Source organism: Chiloscyllium plagiosum, unplaced genomic scaffold, assembly GCF_037043375.1.
Source record: "Chiloscyllium plagiosum isolate Xiang-an unplaced genomic scaffold, Cpla_swu_hap1 HiC_scaffold_6, whole genome shotgun sequence".
Lineage (NCBI taxonomy): Eukaryota > Metazoa > Chordata > Chondrichthyes > Orectolobiformes > Hemiscylliidae > Chiloscyllium > Chiloscyllium plagiosum.
Window position 1 is genome coordinate 89,145,211 of NW_028270144.1, and position 18,290 is coordinate 89,163,500.

The 18,290-nt window shown below is 40.8% G+C and overlaps 1 protein-coding gene across 4 annotated transcripts in view; it reads right to left on the reverse strand.

Moving 5' to 3' along the window:
- The window catches only part of atp8a2 (ATPase phospholipid transporting 8A2), a 573,039-nt gene that overhangs the window by 143,339 nt on the left and 411,410 nt on the right, over window positions 1-18,290 (reverse strand). For all 4 annotated transcript variants that reach the window (XM_087988186.1, XM_043691978.2, XM_043691979.2 and 1 more), the window contains one exon: window positions 999-1,182. In XM_087988186.1, the coding sequence (XP_087844312.1) occupies window positions 999-1,182 (184 nt within the window). The remainder of the gene's footprint in view (window positions 1-998; window positions 1,183-18,290) is intronic.

Here is an 18,290-nt window from a genome sequence, read left to right on the forward strand (position 1 = left end):
CTTCAACTTCATAATAGTATTATGCAACTTTGAAAACAAAGAAGTTCCATACTCTGTGTCAGACCAATAGAAATATTATAAGTTTATTTTTCACTCATACAGAGTTTGGAGAGTCACCCACTGTAAAGGGAATTGGTGCCAAAAGTACATCAGTCACTGAAGTGAGAAGGAAGAAAATTCCCAAAATTACAAGCAAAGTACTTCTCAATAAACCAAAATCTCTGGAATAATGATATTCAGACCTTTTTTTAAATGAAAGTTATTTTCAATTATTTACCATCTATACTAACAATTCTGATGAAAAGGGTAATGTATTGAAATCTGCTGATAAGAGAAAGTTAAGTGGAAAGTGAAACTGTGAGGAGAAGTTGCACTAGACTGGTCCCTGGGATGAGGGGGTTGTCCTTTGTTGGGCGGCTGAGAAATTGAATAGAAAATCTTTGGGATTTAGGGTTAAAAAGGGACGCGATCTCAATGAAACTTAGAAGATCCTGAAGGGACTTGACAGGATAGACATTGATTGTTTCTACTGGTTGAGGAATCTAAATTGCAGAGGGCATAGCATCAGGTGAGGGCCAATCATTTAGCATTGAAAATAGCATAAGTTACGCCACTCAAAGTGTGTGCAACATTGAAATTCTCCAGCTGAGAGGGTTTTTGATCTTCTATCATTACATACATTTAAGGTCAGTGCTAGACAAATTTTCGATCTCATCGAATATCAAAGGTTGAGCAGGCAGATGAATGGAATTGAATCCCAAAATCAGCCATGATTGTTCTGTCAGGCAGTCAAGCACTTAAGTCCTGCACTCCAAACTCTCCTCCTTCCTTCTGGTTATGTAACATAAAATTTTAATTGATAATAAATTTGCTTGCCCTGGTAAGAAACGGTACCAACTTTGATAGTTGCAAAACATTCTGACTGCAGTTAGCATTTAATAAACAATGAGGTGGATTTTAGATCATGATCAATAAGAGAAAGAATTAAAGTCTCTAACCTGTGCTATAGAGTAATCAGATGAGTTAGTGGCTTGTAGGCCTTCATTGCCACTAATCCCCACTCCAACATGTGCAGTCTGAATCATCCCCACATCATTAGCTCCATCTCCGATGGCCAGGGTGATAGCATTAACATGATTTTTCACCATGTCTACTATTTCAGATTTTTGAAGAGGAGAAACTCTGAAATGAAATAACATATACATCACTATGACAGCTTTGGATCTACAAGATTTTTGCATAATACACAAGGCCCCCATCTTGTGAAACAAATACTGGTACACTCCAGCTTTTTATCATTTAAATGACATGCTAGCTTCTGGGGTTAATTCATGAAACACTGAGCATGAAATATTTAGCAGTTCAGAAAGGCATAACCCCAATTAAGATCTTGTACGTCATCATGCTTGGCTTCAGAAGGCAGCCAACATAATCAAAGGCTCCTCTCACCCTAGTTATAATCTCTTCTAACCCCTTCCAACAGGGAGAAGACACAAAAGCTTAAACACGCATACAAAGAGATTTAAGAACAGCTTCTTCCCCGCTGTTACTGACTTCTGAATGGACCTTTCAAATTGAAAATTTAATGCTGATCTTGCTTTTTGTGCGCTTTCTCTGCAGCCTTAACATTGTATTCTTTGCTCTGTTCCATTACCTTACTGCACTTCGTATGGTATGATCTGCCTGTACTGCACACAAAACAAAGCTTTTCGTTATATCTAGGTACGGTGACAATAATAAATCAAAGACAAAACCATTCATGTCCACATCGAGCAAAACCTGACAATGCTCAAGCCTGAGCTGATAAGGGGCAAGTATTATTTGTGCTGGGAAATAACATAATCAACAAGACAGAAGCTAAATATCTCCCGCTGATAATTAACAGCATTATGATAGCTGAAACCCCATCATATATATTCTTGGAGGCAAGGGCTAGTCTGGATATTGTAAACTACAAACTTCACTGTAAAAGCTAAATAAACATTGGGGTGAAAAAGCAAGTCAGAGGCTAGAGATTCTGTGGTGTGCAATTTATTTTCTGACTCCAGAGTCTGTCTCTCATCTACAGCGCATAAGCCAAGAATGTGACAGAATATCTTCCAATTGTCTGGACGAATGCAGTTCCAAAGAAACCTCAAGTCATGTGCTATTATCCAGGACAAATTTTTCTGGTATTCCATTTAACACCTCGAACATTCACTCTCTTCATCACTAGTACCCAGTGATATAGTGTGTACACCACATACAAGATGCACTGCAGCAACTCACCTGCATGAAATCTAGGATCTCAACCTGAGGAAGGCAGTAGACATCACCTGCAACTTCCCCACTAAGTCAAATACCATTCTGACTTGAAACCATATCACCATTACAGGTAGTTCTTCGATAACATGTGTTTCGTAAACATTATTTGGCTGTAACACAAGTTGTGAATTGCAGACTGTTTTTGTTATACAGTGGATTCCCGTTCACTGTTATGCGATTCCATTATCAGCCAGCTGTGATTTATTCTGCTGGCGAATCAATCGCAACAGGTTGTTGTCTGTGCATGTGTATTTTTTTGCTTCTATCTGCAACTGAGATAGGGGAAGTGAACATTGGAATACTCTGCTGGAATACTTATTAGGACCATGCACAGAGTTGGGTAATGGGGGGGGGGCAAGGAGTGGGAAGAGAGAGGGAAAGAGAAAGGGAGTGAAAGAAGGTGAAAAGGTGCAAGTACAGGGATGTCCAGCAAGTGTTGGAGAGTAAGCAGGGCCTTTTGTTAAGCAGTGGCTCAGTTGCTGCCTATCTGAAGCTTTAACACATGGCGACTTTACAAGAGAGGGTATATGTGATAGGAAGGGGGCAGGTGTTAAACTAAGTACGGACCACTGGTGACCCTCATCTCTCCCACCACACCTATTTCCAAGTTCTGCCTGGTCCAAATTCACCCAGTGTTCGTTTGAAGGCCATCCCCTCAAAAAAAAGATTTTACTCACATGAAACAAAAACTTCTGCAAGTTTCACAAAGTTTACTGGCAGACAGCCAGGTTCTGGATAAACCCCAATCTACAAGGAGCCAGGAATACAATAATACACTGGGACATTTTACTTGGAACAACTTGACATATCTGTAACTGACCAGAAATAGACAGGTTTTGCTAAACTGGTATCCCTAACCCTGTTTTTCCCAGAGGGCCCTTTACTTCTATTGCACCATTCTCTGTAACACAACGTTGCACAGGATGTGCAATGCATTATAGGAGAACTACCTGTACTTCAATGTCTTGGAGTCAAATTCCTGGAACTCCATCCCTAATAACACTGGGTGCCCATAAACAAGAACTGCAGCTGTTCAAAAAGGTGGCTTGCCAGCTTTTTAAAGAACAGTCAGGGATGGGTACTAAATTTTGGTCTTGCCAGAGATGCAGCTTGAATGAATAAAAAGAACAAATCAAGAAATATTCTTTTGAATATAAACAATAACAAAGTCTTTGCTTGTAAGCTGTCCAAGCTGGAAAGAAATTCACATATCAACTCTAGGCTAATCCTTGTTCTTAAAACTGACAATGTCTTTTGAGTAAATGCCAGTGATTCATAAACTGTATTTGCAAAGCTTCAGGACCAGATGCCCAATCATGATCCTATGAACAGTGGAGAACAACAAAAGCATTAAACACACATTGGGTAAATCACTTTTGTTTTAGTAAAAATGATAAATTATTCACATAAAGAACATCTTTATCTCAATTGCACATATCCATACAGTGTTTGGTGGCTGTGGTTCAATCAACAGCACTGTCAAACATAAAATCTTGTGACTCAGACTAGTCTCACTCCAAGAATTGGGAATAAATTGACTACATTCCAGGGAGTAACAGCATTGTACATGGTGTCATCTTTCGGATGAGACATTAAAATCAAGGCCCCACCTGCATGGACTATTTCAAGGAAGAAAACAGGAGTTACAGCAATATCCTGGGCAATATTTATCCTCATCAACATCACAAAGGCAGTGTACTGCATTGCTATTTCTAAGAATATCTCTGCATGGAACCTGACTGCCACATTTCAAAAGTACTTCATTGACTCTACGGCATTCAATACAAAGCTCTCTGTAAAAGCAAGGTTCTTCTTTTACATTTTCTGATAACACTACCTTTTGAGATGCTTCATTTTGACAATCCATTATAAGATTTAAAAAATAACTTGTACGACACCCAGCAACCATCCTTGTATAATGCTCACAGTGAATCCCTTTTCCTCATACCTCAATAGCTGTAAGGTAACAGTGACTTCAACTCTTGACTGGAGATAGTTTCTTCTGGAGCTATAACATTCCTGAACTTCACTCTATTCATTTTAAAGTAGCCTTTTCAGGGTTTTATCAGAACTTGTCTCCTTTGTGATCATCACTAACTTCTTACTGTTAGATAAGCTAGTTTTATTCTATTCTTTACAGGAGCACTGCTCTTCACACTCATTTCCATACAAAGAATTTACAGAACTTCCCATAACAAAAGGAAATGGAAACAAAAACTTCTCCCTCTGAGTAAGGGTGTTTCCAATAGGTTTAAACAACCAGAACGTCTGCTTTCTCTCACAGATGGTGCAAGATCTGCTGAGTTTCTCCAGCAAATGTTTGCTTTTGTTTCAGATTTTCAGCATCTGCAGTTCTTTATTTTAGACCTAGTTCCTTGATAGGCATCTAGTACTTATTTCAGTAATCAGTTAATTTATTTTATTGCTGACAATGATCATTTGCTTCATATTTCAATGTTTGTATTAAGATAGTAATGAGTAATGAATGAACTATGCTTGAATTTTTTGTTATACAATTGCACAGGTTCATTCTGATGTTGGACAGCTGAAAGCTTAGGTTTCTTCATAAATTCAAATGGAAAATCAAGAAGCTTCACTGAAGGTTCAGTGAATAAATACGATATCAATTTAGTTCTAAAGTATATAAATCGCATAGATTCCACAACTGATGTTTGATCAGATTTATCAGTTTATTTAGGATGCAGCAACAATGAGGGATCTACAATTGGTTAACATTCCCTGGTTGGAGAAGGGTTGGTTTTGGAAAGATTAAAAATGATCCTTGTCCTTGGTCAGCATTACTATCCAGCGAAACAAATACAGAGAATGAGAGAGAAATTCAGCATGTTTGGCAACATCTGGTGGAGAGAGAAACAGTTAACATTTAGAGTCTGGTATCAGTGCACAGATGACGTCTTGCCCTGCTCTGGTCATCTTGCAATTTCCCTCTGAAAGTCATAACATTGTGATGTGCACTTGATTGCTGCATTACTGAAGTAAAATAAGCTAGTTCTATGAACAAATATCATTTTTTTTCACCTAAATGTTTTGAGTAGATCCATTTTTGGCACGATTTGGAGATGCCGGTGTTGGACTGGGGTGTACAAAGTTAAAAATCACACAACACCAGGTTATAGTCCAACAGGTTTATTTAGAAGCACTAGGCTTCGGAGCGCTGCTCCTTCATCAGGTGGTTGTGGAGTATAAGGCTTACTTTCTTCTGAAAGCCATTTAAAAATGTCACCTGGAGCACTGCAATTGCGTGTAGGCTTGGCGAGTCAGGCTCCCCCTGCTGGTCACCACTTCTTTGCTGACCAGCATGAGGAGAAGGGCTGTTTACTCATGTTTTGTGTGTGTGTGTGTGTGTGTGTGTGTGAGAGAGTGTGTGTGAGAGTGAGAGTGTGTGAGAGTGTGTGTGTGAGAGTGAGAGTGAGTGAGAGTGAGAGTGAGTGAGAGTGTGTGAGAGTGAGAGTGTGTGAGAGTGAGAGTGAGTGAGAGTGAGAGTGAGTGAGAGTGTGTGAGAGTGAGAGTGTGTGAGAGTGAGAGTGTGTGTGAGAGAGTGAGAGAGTGTGTGAGAGAGTGAGAGAGTGAGAGAGTGAGAGAGTGAGAGAGTGAGAGAGTGAGAGAGTGTGAGAGTGTGAGAGTGTGAGAGAGTGAGAGAGTGAGAGAGTGAGAGAGTGAGAGAGTGAGAGAGTGAGAGAGTGAGAGAGAGTGTAAGTGAGAGAGACAGAGACATATATATGGTGATTACAGAGTGGAAGAGATTTGGTGGGGAATGAAAGGGTTAAATATAGTTTGCTGATTGGGGTAGAAAGAGGCTAATAAACGTACATGCTCTATGTGCATATGTATTTACACCTATACGTGTATGTATATGAAATGCTCAACTTGGTTGAGGTTTAGCATCTTTGATGCTGTGACCATCAGGGGGAAGGTCAAAATGGATAATCCACTTGGCAATTCTTGCTGAAAACTGGGCTACAAACGTTTGAGTCTCGTCGTCTGTAATACGCTAGGCTCCTCCATCATTGAAGATAGGAATGTTTGTGAGCCTCTCTCAATTAGTTGCTCGGCTTTGATATCGATCTATTGATTGTGGAAGGGATTTGCTCTGTCTATTGCACGTTGCTTCTCTGTTGGTTAACGTGCATATATTTCTGTTCTGCAATGTTACCAGATCAGAAGGTTATTGTTTTCTAAGATATGATTGAATTTACTCCTGACAGACTTTCTTGTAATCCATATTGAAAAATGGTTGGTCCCCTGCCTTGATAACAGAGTCAAATCATGAGATTGCAAACTGTGGTTGAATACAATTGTGCTGGTAATGTCGGTCAACAGTCCTTTTATTCCTGATGAAGGGCTTTTGCCCAAAACGTCGATTTCGCTGCTCGTTGGATGCTGCCTGAATTGCTGTGCTCTTCCAGCACCACTGATCCAGAATCTGGTTTCCAGCATCTGCAGTTATTGTTTTTACCTAGCCCTGCATGGATGCCCAGTTCTGAGTTGCCCTATCGGTTTTGACTCTATTCCACTTGACAGGAGGATAGCAGTACAAATTACAATGGTTGGCTTCCTAGATAAGAAGGTCTCTATCTCCAAATAGATACTTTAAGGCAGAGATAAATATCTCCCCGACAAGCAAAAGAGTGAAAGATTACTAAACCTAGAGCAATTAAGATCATTGCTGTGTTTGACAAAAAGTCTTTTACCTCAGTGTTTTCATATCCTTTAGCCTTTCATATCCTTCATTTAATTCAGAATCAACCATAAAAGCAGCAATAAAACCATAAACAATTAAACAGAACTAAATTTGACCTTCACAATCAAATCAAAATAAGTAATTATTAAAAATAATCCAATTCTACACTGTCCACCCTCAATAAATCAGTACTCCATACTGAACATGACTTGGAAGAACCAATGAGGGGATCAATGGCACCGGATATACTCTGGGTGGGTTGCTTCAATGCCCATCACTAAGAGTGGGTTGGTAACATAACTATTGGCAAGTCTGGCCTCATCCAGAAGGATATATCCATCAGTCTGGGTCTGCAGAAGATGGTAAAAGGGAGAATTCAGCTTGACCTCACTCTCATCAACCTCCTGTTGCTGATACATTTGTCTGCAATATGATTGATGTTGTTACCTCATATAATCTATGAGCAAATGAATTAAGACTAGATCATTCAGCCCAGAAAGAACTTAACTACAAGTGGAGGGTTGTTTTCAGATTGGAGGCCTGTGACCAATGGAGTGCCACAAGGATCGGTGCTGGGTCCTCTACTTTTTGTCATTTACATAAATGATTTGGATGCAAACATAAGGGGTACAGTTAGTAAGTTTGCAGATGACACCAAAATTGGAGGTGTAGTGGACAGCAAAGAAGGTTACCTCAGATTACAACAGGATCTGGACCAGATGGGCCAATGGGCTGAAAAGTGGCAGATGGAGTTTAATTCAAGTAAATGCGAGGTGCTGCATTTTGGGAAAGCAAATCTTAGCAGGATTTATACACTTAATGGTAAGGTCCTAGGGAGTGTTGCTAAACAAAGAGACCTTGGAGTGCAGGTTCATAGCTCCTTGAAAGTTGAAAATGCTAGAACATGGTCGATGGAATACAACATGAATATGTGTGAAGCTATTCAACCTAGCAGAGAAAGAAAGGCAGAAAACACTCCAAGTAATGAGTGGCTGGGAAATGAGGGTGCCCAAACAGACCTTGGTGTCCCTGCCCACAAAATGTCTCCCCACCTCCTCAATACTATCTGTCCTTCCACCTATCTTGTGTCATCTGCAAACTTAGCAATAATGCCCTCAGTTCCTTTGTACAGGTAGTTAATGTATAACATGAATAGTTGTGGTCCCAGCACTGACCCTGCGGAACTCCACTGGTCACCAACTGCCAACCTGAAGATGATTTCTTTAGCCCTACTCTCTGCCTTCTGCCAGTCAGCCCATCCGTTATACATGTCAATGCCTTGCCACTGACTGAACAGCGTCCTGTGTGGCGCCTTGTCAAATATCTTCTGGAAATCCAAATAGATCACGGCCATGGTCTGTCCTTTCCTTAACTTGCTCATCATCCCCTCTAAGAATTCCAACAGGTTTGTCAGGCATAACCTGACAAAGCTGTGCTAATTCTGCTCCATTTTGCCATCCATTTCCAAGTGCTCTGCAATCTCATCCTTCATAATGGACTAAAGAACAAAGAACAAAGAAAATTCGGCCCTTCAAGCCTGAGCCGACCCAAATGTACTGTCTAAACCTGTCGGTCAATTCCTAAGCATTTATATCCCTCTGCTCCCACCCACTCATGCATCTGTCCAGACGCATCTTAAATGAATCTACCATGCCAGCCTCTACTACCTCTGTTGGCAACATGTCCCAAACACCCACCACCCTGTGTGTGAAGTACTTGCCGCGTGTATCCCCCTTAAACTTTCCACCTCTCACCTTGAAAGCATGACTTCTGGTTATTGAATCCTTCACACTGGGAGAAAGCTGGTCTCTATCCACCCCGTCTATACCCTTCATGATTTTGTAAACTCTTAAAATCTTACCTGAGATTAAGGTCAGACGAATGACCGGCCTATAATTTCCCATCTTAAGCCTCTCTCCCTTAGAACACAGAACAATACAGCGCAGATATTTGGCCCTCGATATTGCACTGACCTGTGAATTAATCTAAACCCATCACTCTACACTATCCCATCATCATCAATGTGCTTATCCAAGGACTGTTTAAATGCCCCTAATGTGGTTGAGTTGACTACATTGGCAGGCAGGGCATTCCATACCCTTACCATTCTCTGAGTAAAGAACCTGCCTCAGACATCTGTCTTGAATCTATCACCCCTCAATTTGCAGCTATGCCCCCTTGTACAAGCAGCTGTCATCATCCTCAGAAAAAGATTCTCGCCATCCACCCTATCTAATCCTTTGATCATCTTGTGTGTCTCTATTAAATCTACTCTTAGCTTTTTCCTCTTCAATGAGAACCGACCAGAGATCCTCAGCCTTTCTGCATAAGACCAGGGAACATCCTGGTTTACCTCCTCTGCACCTTTTCCAATGCTTCCACATCCTTTCTGTAATGGGGCGACCAGAACTGCACACAATATTCCAAGTGAGGCTACATTAGTTTTGTACATTAGTTTTATACAGTTGCAGCATGACATCACGGCTCTGGAACTCAATCCCCTCTACCAATAAAACCTAACACACCTTCTTAACAGCACTATCAACCTGAGTGACAACTTTGAGGGATCTATGTACATGGACACCAAGATCCCTCTGCACATCCACACTACCAAGAATCTTCCCACTGATCCAGTATTCTGCCTTCCTGTTTTTCTTTCCAAAATGAATCACCTCACATTTATCTGCACTGAACTCCATTTGCCACCTTCCAGCCCAATTCTGCAGTTGATCCAAGTCCCCCTGCAACCTGCAACATTGTTCCACACCGTCCACCACTTCATCGACTTTAGTATCATCTGCAAACTTACTAACCCATCCACCTATGCCTATGTCCAAGTCGTTTATAAAATTGACAAACAGCAGTGGTCCCAGAACAGATCCTTGTGGCATACCACTAGTATCCAGACTCCAGGCTAAATATTTTCCATCAACCATCACTGTTGCCTTCTTACAGAAAGTCAGTTTCTAATCCAAATTGCTAAATCACCTTCAATCTCATGCCTCCGCATTTTCTTCAGATACCCAGTATGTGGAAATTTATCAAAGGCTAGACTGAAGTCCACGTACACCACGTCAACTGTCCTAACCTCATCTACATGCTTGGTCACTTCAAAAACTCAATGAGGATTGTGAGACATGATCTGCTCTTGACGAATCCATGTTGACTATTTACAATCAAATTGTTGCTTGCTAGATGATTATAAATCCTTTCCCGACAGGCTCCTGGTCCAAGCTTCTGCTCTTCCTGCTGCTGGCAACAGAAATGACAACAGGAATCCCTTCTTAAACACAGATGTGACATTGCCATTTTTCAGTCTTCTGGGACCCTCCCTGACTCTAGCGATTCCCGAAAGATCACAACCAATGTCTCCACTATCTCCTCAGTTATCTCTTTCAGAACCTGGAGTGTAATCTGTCCAGTCCAGGTGATTTATTTATCATCAGACCTTTCAGCTTGCCCAGCACCTCCTCAAAGATGGCCACTACTCTCACCTCTACCCTCTGACTCCCTCAAGTTCTGCTGTGTTTATTATGTCCTTGCATTTTTTGCAGTAATTTACTCATTTCACATCTGTATATTTATCAAAGTAATGTGTCAGTAGTGATCCCAAAATTGTGGATTTAAGAACCAAAGACATTGGAGCAGAAATAGCCATTCTGTCCATTGAGACTGCTCTTCTATTCAATGAGATCTTGACTAATCTTATAATCCCCAACTCCACTTTCCTGTCTTTTTCCTTTCACATTTGATACCTTTAGTGATTAACAATCTATCTCAGCATTGAATATACTTAAGTGACGCAGACTAGACAAGCCTCTGCAGTCAATAATTGCACAGATTCTCTACCTTCGGAGAAGAAATACCCTCATCTCTGTCTTAAATGTCTAAGATTATGCCCTTGATTCTAGACTCTCTTCCAAGGGGGAAAAAAAATCTTTCAGCATCTATCCTGCCAAGCCCCTTAAAAATCTTGTGCAGGCCAGATATCCCTTAGCGCACATCTGAAAACGAAAAGACCAAAAAAACTGAAAGTCTTTTCAAAAACTAGCCTAAACAGATTTATACAGTAGGTGCAACTGAAAACCAAAAATCTGTTAAAAAGGGTGGTTCTGAGGTTTATGAATAAAGGATTACCGACTTTTATGTTTTAATAAGTTTACCTCACATTCTTCTAAATTCCAATGAGTACAGGCCCAACCTACTCAACCTTTTCTCATTAGACAGTCACTCCATTCCTGGTATCAGCCTAGTGAACCCTCTCTGGACTGCTTCCAATGCCAGTATATCTTTCCTTAGATTAGGGGATAATTGGCAAGGATGGACTGTCTTATGGAATCTTTCCAAGGTAGCTAAACTAAAAACAGTCTCAATGAAAATTAAAAGTGCGTAGATAGTCCTGATTTAGCGTAAATGTTTTTCAGTTAGGAATAATAACCACAATTGATTTCAACAGTTTTTTTGGGGACTCACTTGGATAAGTGTAACGAGGGTGCACAAGTGCAAGTTTAGCAAGTGTTGAATAAGAGGCAGTTGTGATTAAATTCAATGGGTCAAGGTTAAAATCTAGCACAGTGCTAAAGGGGAGAGCAGGAATAGTCAATTAACAAGTCCATCAGTACTACTGTCTTATGATTGTAACAATAATGCACTCTAAGACAACTTTAGACTTGATATCTCATGGTTAAGTTCAAAACAATGATTTTCATTTTTGAGATATCATCCTTAAAACCTGACATTGCAATTTTTGGATGAAACAGTTCATGGAGCTGTTATCTACGTTATCAATACTGCCTTCCCAGCTAAAATCAAGATTTGTAAGGATGTAAACCCAAGCTTTGGTGACTCAGTTACACACATGGAGTGAATTACAATGGACTTGTTATTCTAACACAAGTTTCAGTGTAAATACATGACATAATTCTAGTTAACTATTTTCTAATACCTTCCCTCTTTATTTATTCCCAAATGTCTTAGAACAAATCTGTTTGAGTATTCTCTCATCTTTTAATGCCAAATTTGAAATAATATGAACAATTAAATTGGTTCTGTCTTTTTGCTGGATTCTGAATTTACATATTAATCAATATTTGCTCTATGAACCTTCCGGATCGTGCTCTAAAAATGAACACTCAATATTGATTTCATTGCGGATTTTAGTGTGCAATGGCCCAAAGCTTCTGGCCTCATTTCATTCGCAGTACTGTACTGTGCAACTCAAATGATTCCCCAAGCTTTCAGTCAACTAAAAATCTGTAGCTATGGTCCACAGTATTTGGTTTATTTTAAATAAATCATAACAGAGATTCTCCTGTAACGAATATTGTTATCCTCTGCAACATAAATGTGTGATACAAAACACTAGAGTAATTGAAACCCAGAGGATCATGGTTTAAGAAACAATATTTTGTATTGGTTTACACCAAGAAGATATGCTCACTATCATAAGGATAATATGCCATGCCGGTGAAAATAATTTTTTTTTTTCAACATTACCTCATTTAGTTGTTTTCATCAGCTCTCAACTCACTTCAATGTTGATCCTGGGAGTAGATAGCATTCAAACCTCTGAGTCAGGCAGTTGTGGTTGATGTTCCACACTAGAGACTTGAACATGAATAGTGCTATCACTTTTGTACAGTACTGAAGAAGTACATTGCCTTTCGAGATGGGACATGAAAATGAGACCCTATCGAACTTGCAAGTGACAAGTTTCGAAAAACATGGGAGTTATCACCGGTGTCCTGTTCAACATTTATTCCCTAACCAACAACATTATAATGGGCTTTCCAAGTCATCATCACATTGTTTTTTGATAAACAGCAAAGTGCTGGAGAAACTCAGCAGGTCTAACAGCATCTGTAGAGGAAGAAACAGAGCTAACATTGGGGAAACTTCTACAAAACACCGAGATTGAATTAACAGCCACATGGAAAAGTATGCACTGATTTCAGATGTGTCAGTGTGGATTTATTAAGGGAAAATTGTATCTAACTCACTTGTTGCAGTTTCTTTGAAGAGGTAATAGGAAGGGTGTTGAGGGCAGGCTGTTGGTGTGGTGTACTTGAATTTCCATAAAGGTGTCTGATACAGTGCAATACAACAGACTTCTGAAGAAAGTTGTGTGTCGTGGAAAACAATAGGACAGTGACAACGTAGACACAAAATTGACAGAGGGCTAGGAAACAGAGAGTAATGGTTAATTAGTATTTTTCAGGAAGAAAGTGGCTTGTAGTGAAGTTCCTCAAGGGCCTTTGCATTTCTTGATATATATAAATGATCGAGATTCTGACCTGGAAGGCACAATTTCTAAAATTTGAGAATGACACAAAACTTGTAAACTGTGAAAAGAAGTGTAGAATTTTAAAAAGACTGACAAGTTGGTGGTGGGTGGACAGATGACAGGTGAAGTTTATTGCAGGGGAAGTGTGAGGGGCAGCACGATGGGTCAGTGGTTAGCACTGTTGCCTCACAGCACCAGGGACCCGGGTTTGATTCTAGTCTCGGGCGACTGTCTGTGTGGAGTTTGCACATTCTCCCAGTGTCTGCATGGGTTTCCTCCGGGTGCTCCAGTTTCCTCCCACAATCCAAAGATGTGCAGGTTAGGTAAATTGGCCATGCTAAACTGCCTATAGTGTTCAGGAATGTGTAGGTTAGGTGCATTAGTCAGGGGAAATGTAAAGTAATAGAGTGGGTGAGATACTCTTCAGAGGACCGGTGTGGGCTTGTTAGGCCAGATGGCCGTTTTCCACACTGTAGGGATCTGAGATCACTTTAGTAAAAGAACATGGAGAGAGACAGTTTAAATTAAAAGGTGCATTCTAAAGGGTGCGCAGGAGCAAAAAGACATGGATGGTTTGTTACTCTCATTAAAGGTGGCAGAATAGACAGAGCTGTCAATGGTATTGTTAATGTTGAACTCCATACTATCAACATCCTGCAATTAACATTAGACCATAAGACAGAAGTAAGACATTCAATTAATCAAGTCTCAATCCATCATTCAATTAAGTTAAAAATCACACAACACCAGGTGATAGTCCAACAGGTCTATTTAGAAGCAATAGCTTTCAGAGCGTTGCTCCTTCATCAGGTGGTTGTGAAGTATAAGATCATAAGACACAGAATTTGTAGCAAAAGTTTACAGTGTGATGTAACTGCAATTGTCTACTGAAAAAGACCTGGATTGTTTGTTAAGCCTCTCATCTTTTATAATGAACATGTTGGTTTCAGTTCTTTCATATGTAAATCACAGAACCTTTTTAAAGTTACATTCTCAAGTGAACTTTAACAATTGGTGTCATGTTGGTCCAGATAATGCATTTATGGTGTGAGGTGCCCTGTGTGAGACTGTCTGTGCTAGAAGGTTCAGATGGATTCTAATCTAAAAAATGGATTTACAGAATCTTACATGGATTCATGCAGTTTCTGAGCAAAATCAAATGTAATTCTGCAAGTACAAATTCACCCCACAAACTTTGTGTTGTGTGGCGTTATGAGTGTCTGTGAGAGAGTGTGTGTGAGAGTGTGAGTGTAAAGAGGTATAAGTCTGTGAGAGCTGAAAATGTGTTGCTGGAGAAGCGCAGCAGGTCAGGCAGCATCCAGGGAACAGGAGAATCGACGTTTCGGGCATAAGCCCTTCTTCAGGAATGAGGAAAGTTTGTCCAGCAGGCTAAGATAAAAGGTAGGGAGGAGGGACTTGGGGGAGGGGCGTCGGAAATGTGATAGGTGGAAAGAGGTCAAGGTGAGGGTGATAGGTCAGACTGGGGTGGGGGCGGAGAGGTCAGGAAGAAGATTGCAGGTTAGGAAGGCGGTGCTGAATTCGATGGATTTGACTGAGACAAGGTGGGGGGAGGGGAAATGAGGAAACTGGTGAAATCCGAGTTCATCCCTTGTGGTTGGAGGGTTCCTAGGCGGAAGATGAGGCGCTCTTCCTCCAACCATCGTGTTGTCCAAGTTTTGTTGGTCGGAACGTAGTCCGGAATCCGTGCGGGATAAGTCGGTTCCGTAGGCAGGTGCTGAGGAAGGAGATATGGCTGTGGTAGCGAGTCTGTTTGAGAATGTGGCTGAAGAGCTTCTGTGCAGAGGAGATGACCTGGGGGGTGCAGTGAGAGAGGTACTCACTGAAATCTTTGTAGAGGGAGGAAAAGAACTTCTTCAAGGAAGGCATCCTTGTAAGAGGATTCGCAGTAGGTTGAAATCTTTGAGGAGAAAGTGAGGTCTGCAGAAGCTGGAGATCAGAGCTGAAAATGTGTTGCTGGAGAAGCGCAGCAGGTCAGGCAGCATCCAGGGAACAGGAGAATCGACGTTTCGGGCATAAGCCCTTCTTCAGGAACGAGGAAAGTTTGTCCAGCAGGCTAAGATAAAAGGTAGGGAGGAGGGACTTGGGGGAGGGGCGTCAGAAATGTGATAGGTGGAAAGAGGTCAAGGTGAGGGTGATAGGTCAGACTGGGGTGGGGGCGGAGAGGTCAGGAAGAAGATTGCAGGTTAGGAAGGCGGTGCTGAATTCGATGGATTTGACTGAGACAAGGTGAGGGAGCTTGTGAGCATGTGAGTGTGGGAGTGTATGTGTGAGCATATGAGAGAGAGCTTGTGTATGAGAGAGGGTCTGCGTAGGTGTATGGGTCTGTAGGAGAGTGTGTGTGTGTCTGTAGGAGTGTCTGTGTGTGTGTGCGTGCATCTGTCTTAATGTGCGTGTGCGTGTGTGTAGTGCAGTGGGCTCACCTGTAGTGTGACATGAACCCAAGGTCCCGTTTGAGGCCACCCCCATGAGTACTGAACTTGGATATCATCGTCTGCTCGGCCACTTTGCATTGTCGCCTGTCCCAAAGTCCACCTTGGAGGGCAGTCACTCTCTCTCATATGCTCATACATGCACTCCGCACTCTCACTCTCATAGACTTATACCTCTTTACACTCACACTCATATACACACTCTCTCACAGACACTCATAACCCATCACTCCACACACACATCCAAATGCACGCATACACACATACAAGTTTGTGGGTCAAATTTGTACTTGCAGAATTACATTTGATTTTGCTCAAAAACTGCATGAATCCACGTGAGATTCTGTAAATCCATCTTTTTTTAGATAAGAATCAGTCTGAACATTGTGGCACAGAGAGTCTCACACAGGGTACCTCAACTTAAATATATTATCTGGGCCGATATGACACCAATTGTTAAAGCTCACTTGAGAATGTAACTTTAAAAAAGTTCTGGGATTTACATACGAAAGAACTGAAACCAACATGTTCATTCTAAAAGATGAGAGACTTAACAAACAATATATAATTTCAGTTACATCACACTGTAAACTTTTCCTACAAATTCAGTGTCTTACAATCTTATTTGCCATAACCACCTGATGAAGGAGCAGCGGTCTGAAAGCTAGCGCTTCCAAAAAGAAACCTGTTGGACTATAACCTGTTGTTTGATTTTTAACTTTGTATACCCCAGTCAAACACCAGCATCTCCAAATCATCATTCTATAAGGCATTGCTGATCTGATTAGCCTCAACTCCACTCTTCTGCCTTTGCTCCCCTGAGCCCTAGATTGCCTTACTGATTAATGATTAGTCTTAACCTTGTATAATATCAACCACTCAGCCTCAAAAGCTCTCTGTGGTAAAGACTTCCATAGGTTTGCTACCCTCAGAGAAGAAAGGAAACGGTTTTTCTTCAAGACGAGAAGGATAAGAGGGGGTTTCATAGAAGTTTTCAAAATCATGAGGTATACGGGCAGAGTAGATAGCGAAAAACTGATGCCACTCATGAAAGGATTGAAAGCAGTGGTTGCAGATGAAGCAAATGACAAGTGAAACTATTTTTCTTACATAGGATTTGCAATGCACTGTGAATGTGGAAGTGGCAGATTCAACTGAGGCATTTCTTTTAGGCATGCTTCTCTGAGAAGGTGAGACCTGCCACAGATTTGGATAATAGTGCTGATATCGTATTGTCTGAGGGACATTATCCCCATTCTCAATATTCTATTCATCAAAATGATGAATAAGGCTGCTATACCTTTGTAAAAACAGAATTTGATAATTTTTCCAATACAATATAGACAACACAACTGTTATATAAACTGCAACAAAACACATCAATCACATGAGAAGTTTACCGTAAACTTACCTTTTTACAATGTATAATACAAGCTTGTATTATTAAATTATGGGCAAGAAAAATTCCATCTGAACAGAACGATATGCTGAATGCAAGCATGGAGCAAGAATTCCAATTTTACAATCTCAAATCACAATCAACTACACATCTTCTCCCCAACAGAAAAAAAGTACACAGCATTGATGATGGACAAAAGAGTAGTATTTATCTACCTTATTATGCACAAGGTCTATAGGCCTTTCCAGGGGCACAAAACCCAAGTATAGTCCTGTGGTTACAAAAACAAAACACTTCATGACTTCTTTAAAAGGGGCTTGCCAATTCTATACCATTTAAATTCTTTAGGATTCTTGAGAAACCACTACGTTTTGTATGCCACCTTCAACCCAGTAGTCTGCGTATTTCTATTCTGATGAAGGGTTTTTGCCTGAAACATCGATTGTCATGCTCCTCTGTTGCTGCCTGACCTGCTGTGCTTTTCCAGCACCACTCTCGTCTCAGATCTCCAGCATCTGCAGCCCTCACTTTCTCCTTTTCTCTATTCTGTCATACTCCCAGTCCTCAAGAAGGGTTACACCCAAAACAACAACTTTTCCACCTCCTGATGCTGCCTGGCTTGCTATGTTCTTCGAGCCTCCTGCCTGTGTATTTCTATTCTGTAACATTAGTTGTCGTCATTTATATTTTATTCTTACAACCTCTGAAAAGTTGACCCACAGATTCACCAACTTGAAGATGAATTTTACCAACAATTTTCAGCTTTCCTAATTCCACCTGACATAAACTCTCCTTCATGCAAAATTTACAATCCATATCTTATCCTGCACCCTCTCACCCCTATGCCACCAACCTGTTTGCACAAACATCATCTTTCAATGGCACTCTATTTCTCAATACACTCGATTAAAACTCCTCAGTTTTTAAATGCATCTGCAGCCTCGTCTTCTCTTTTCTCACCAGCCTTCCAAACAATGACATGCCAGCACATGCCCTCTGATCTTGCAAATCCCGGATTCTACTACAACTTCCCTTCCTTGTCCTCCACTTTCAATAGCAAAACGTTCTGCTGTCCCGAAAGCATAGAAAATCATAAAACATGTTTCTGGTCAATTTCACCTTGAAAATATCCAGTTATTTGAACTATTATCT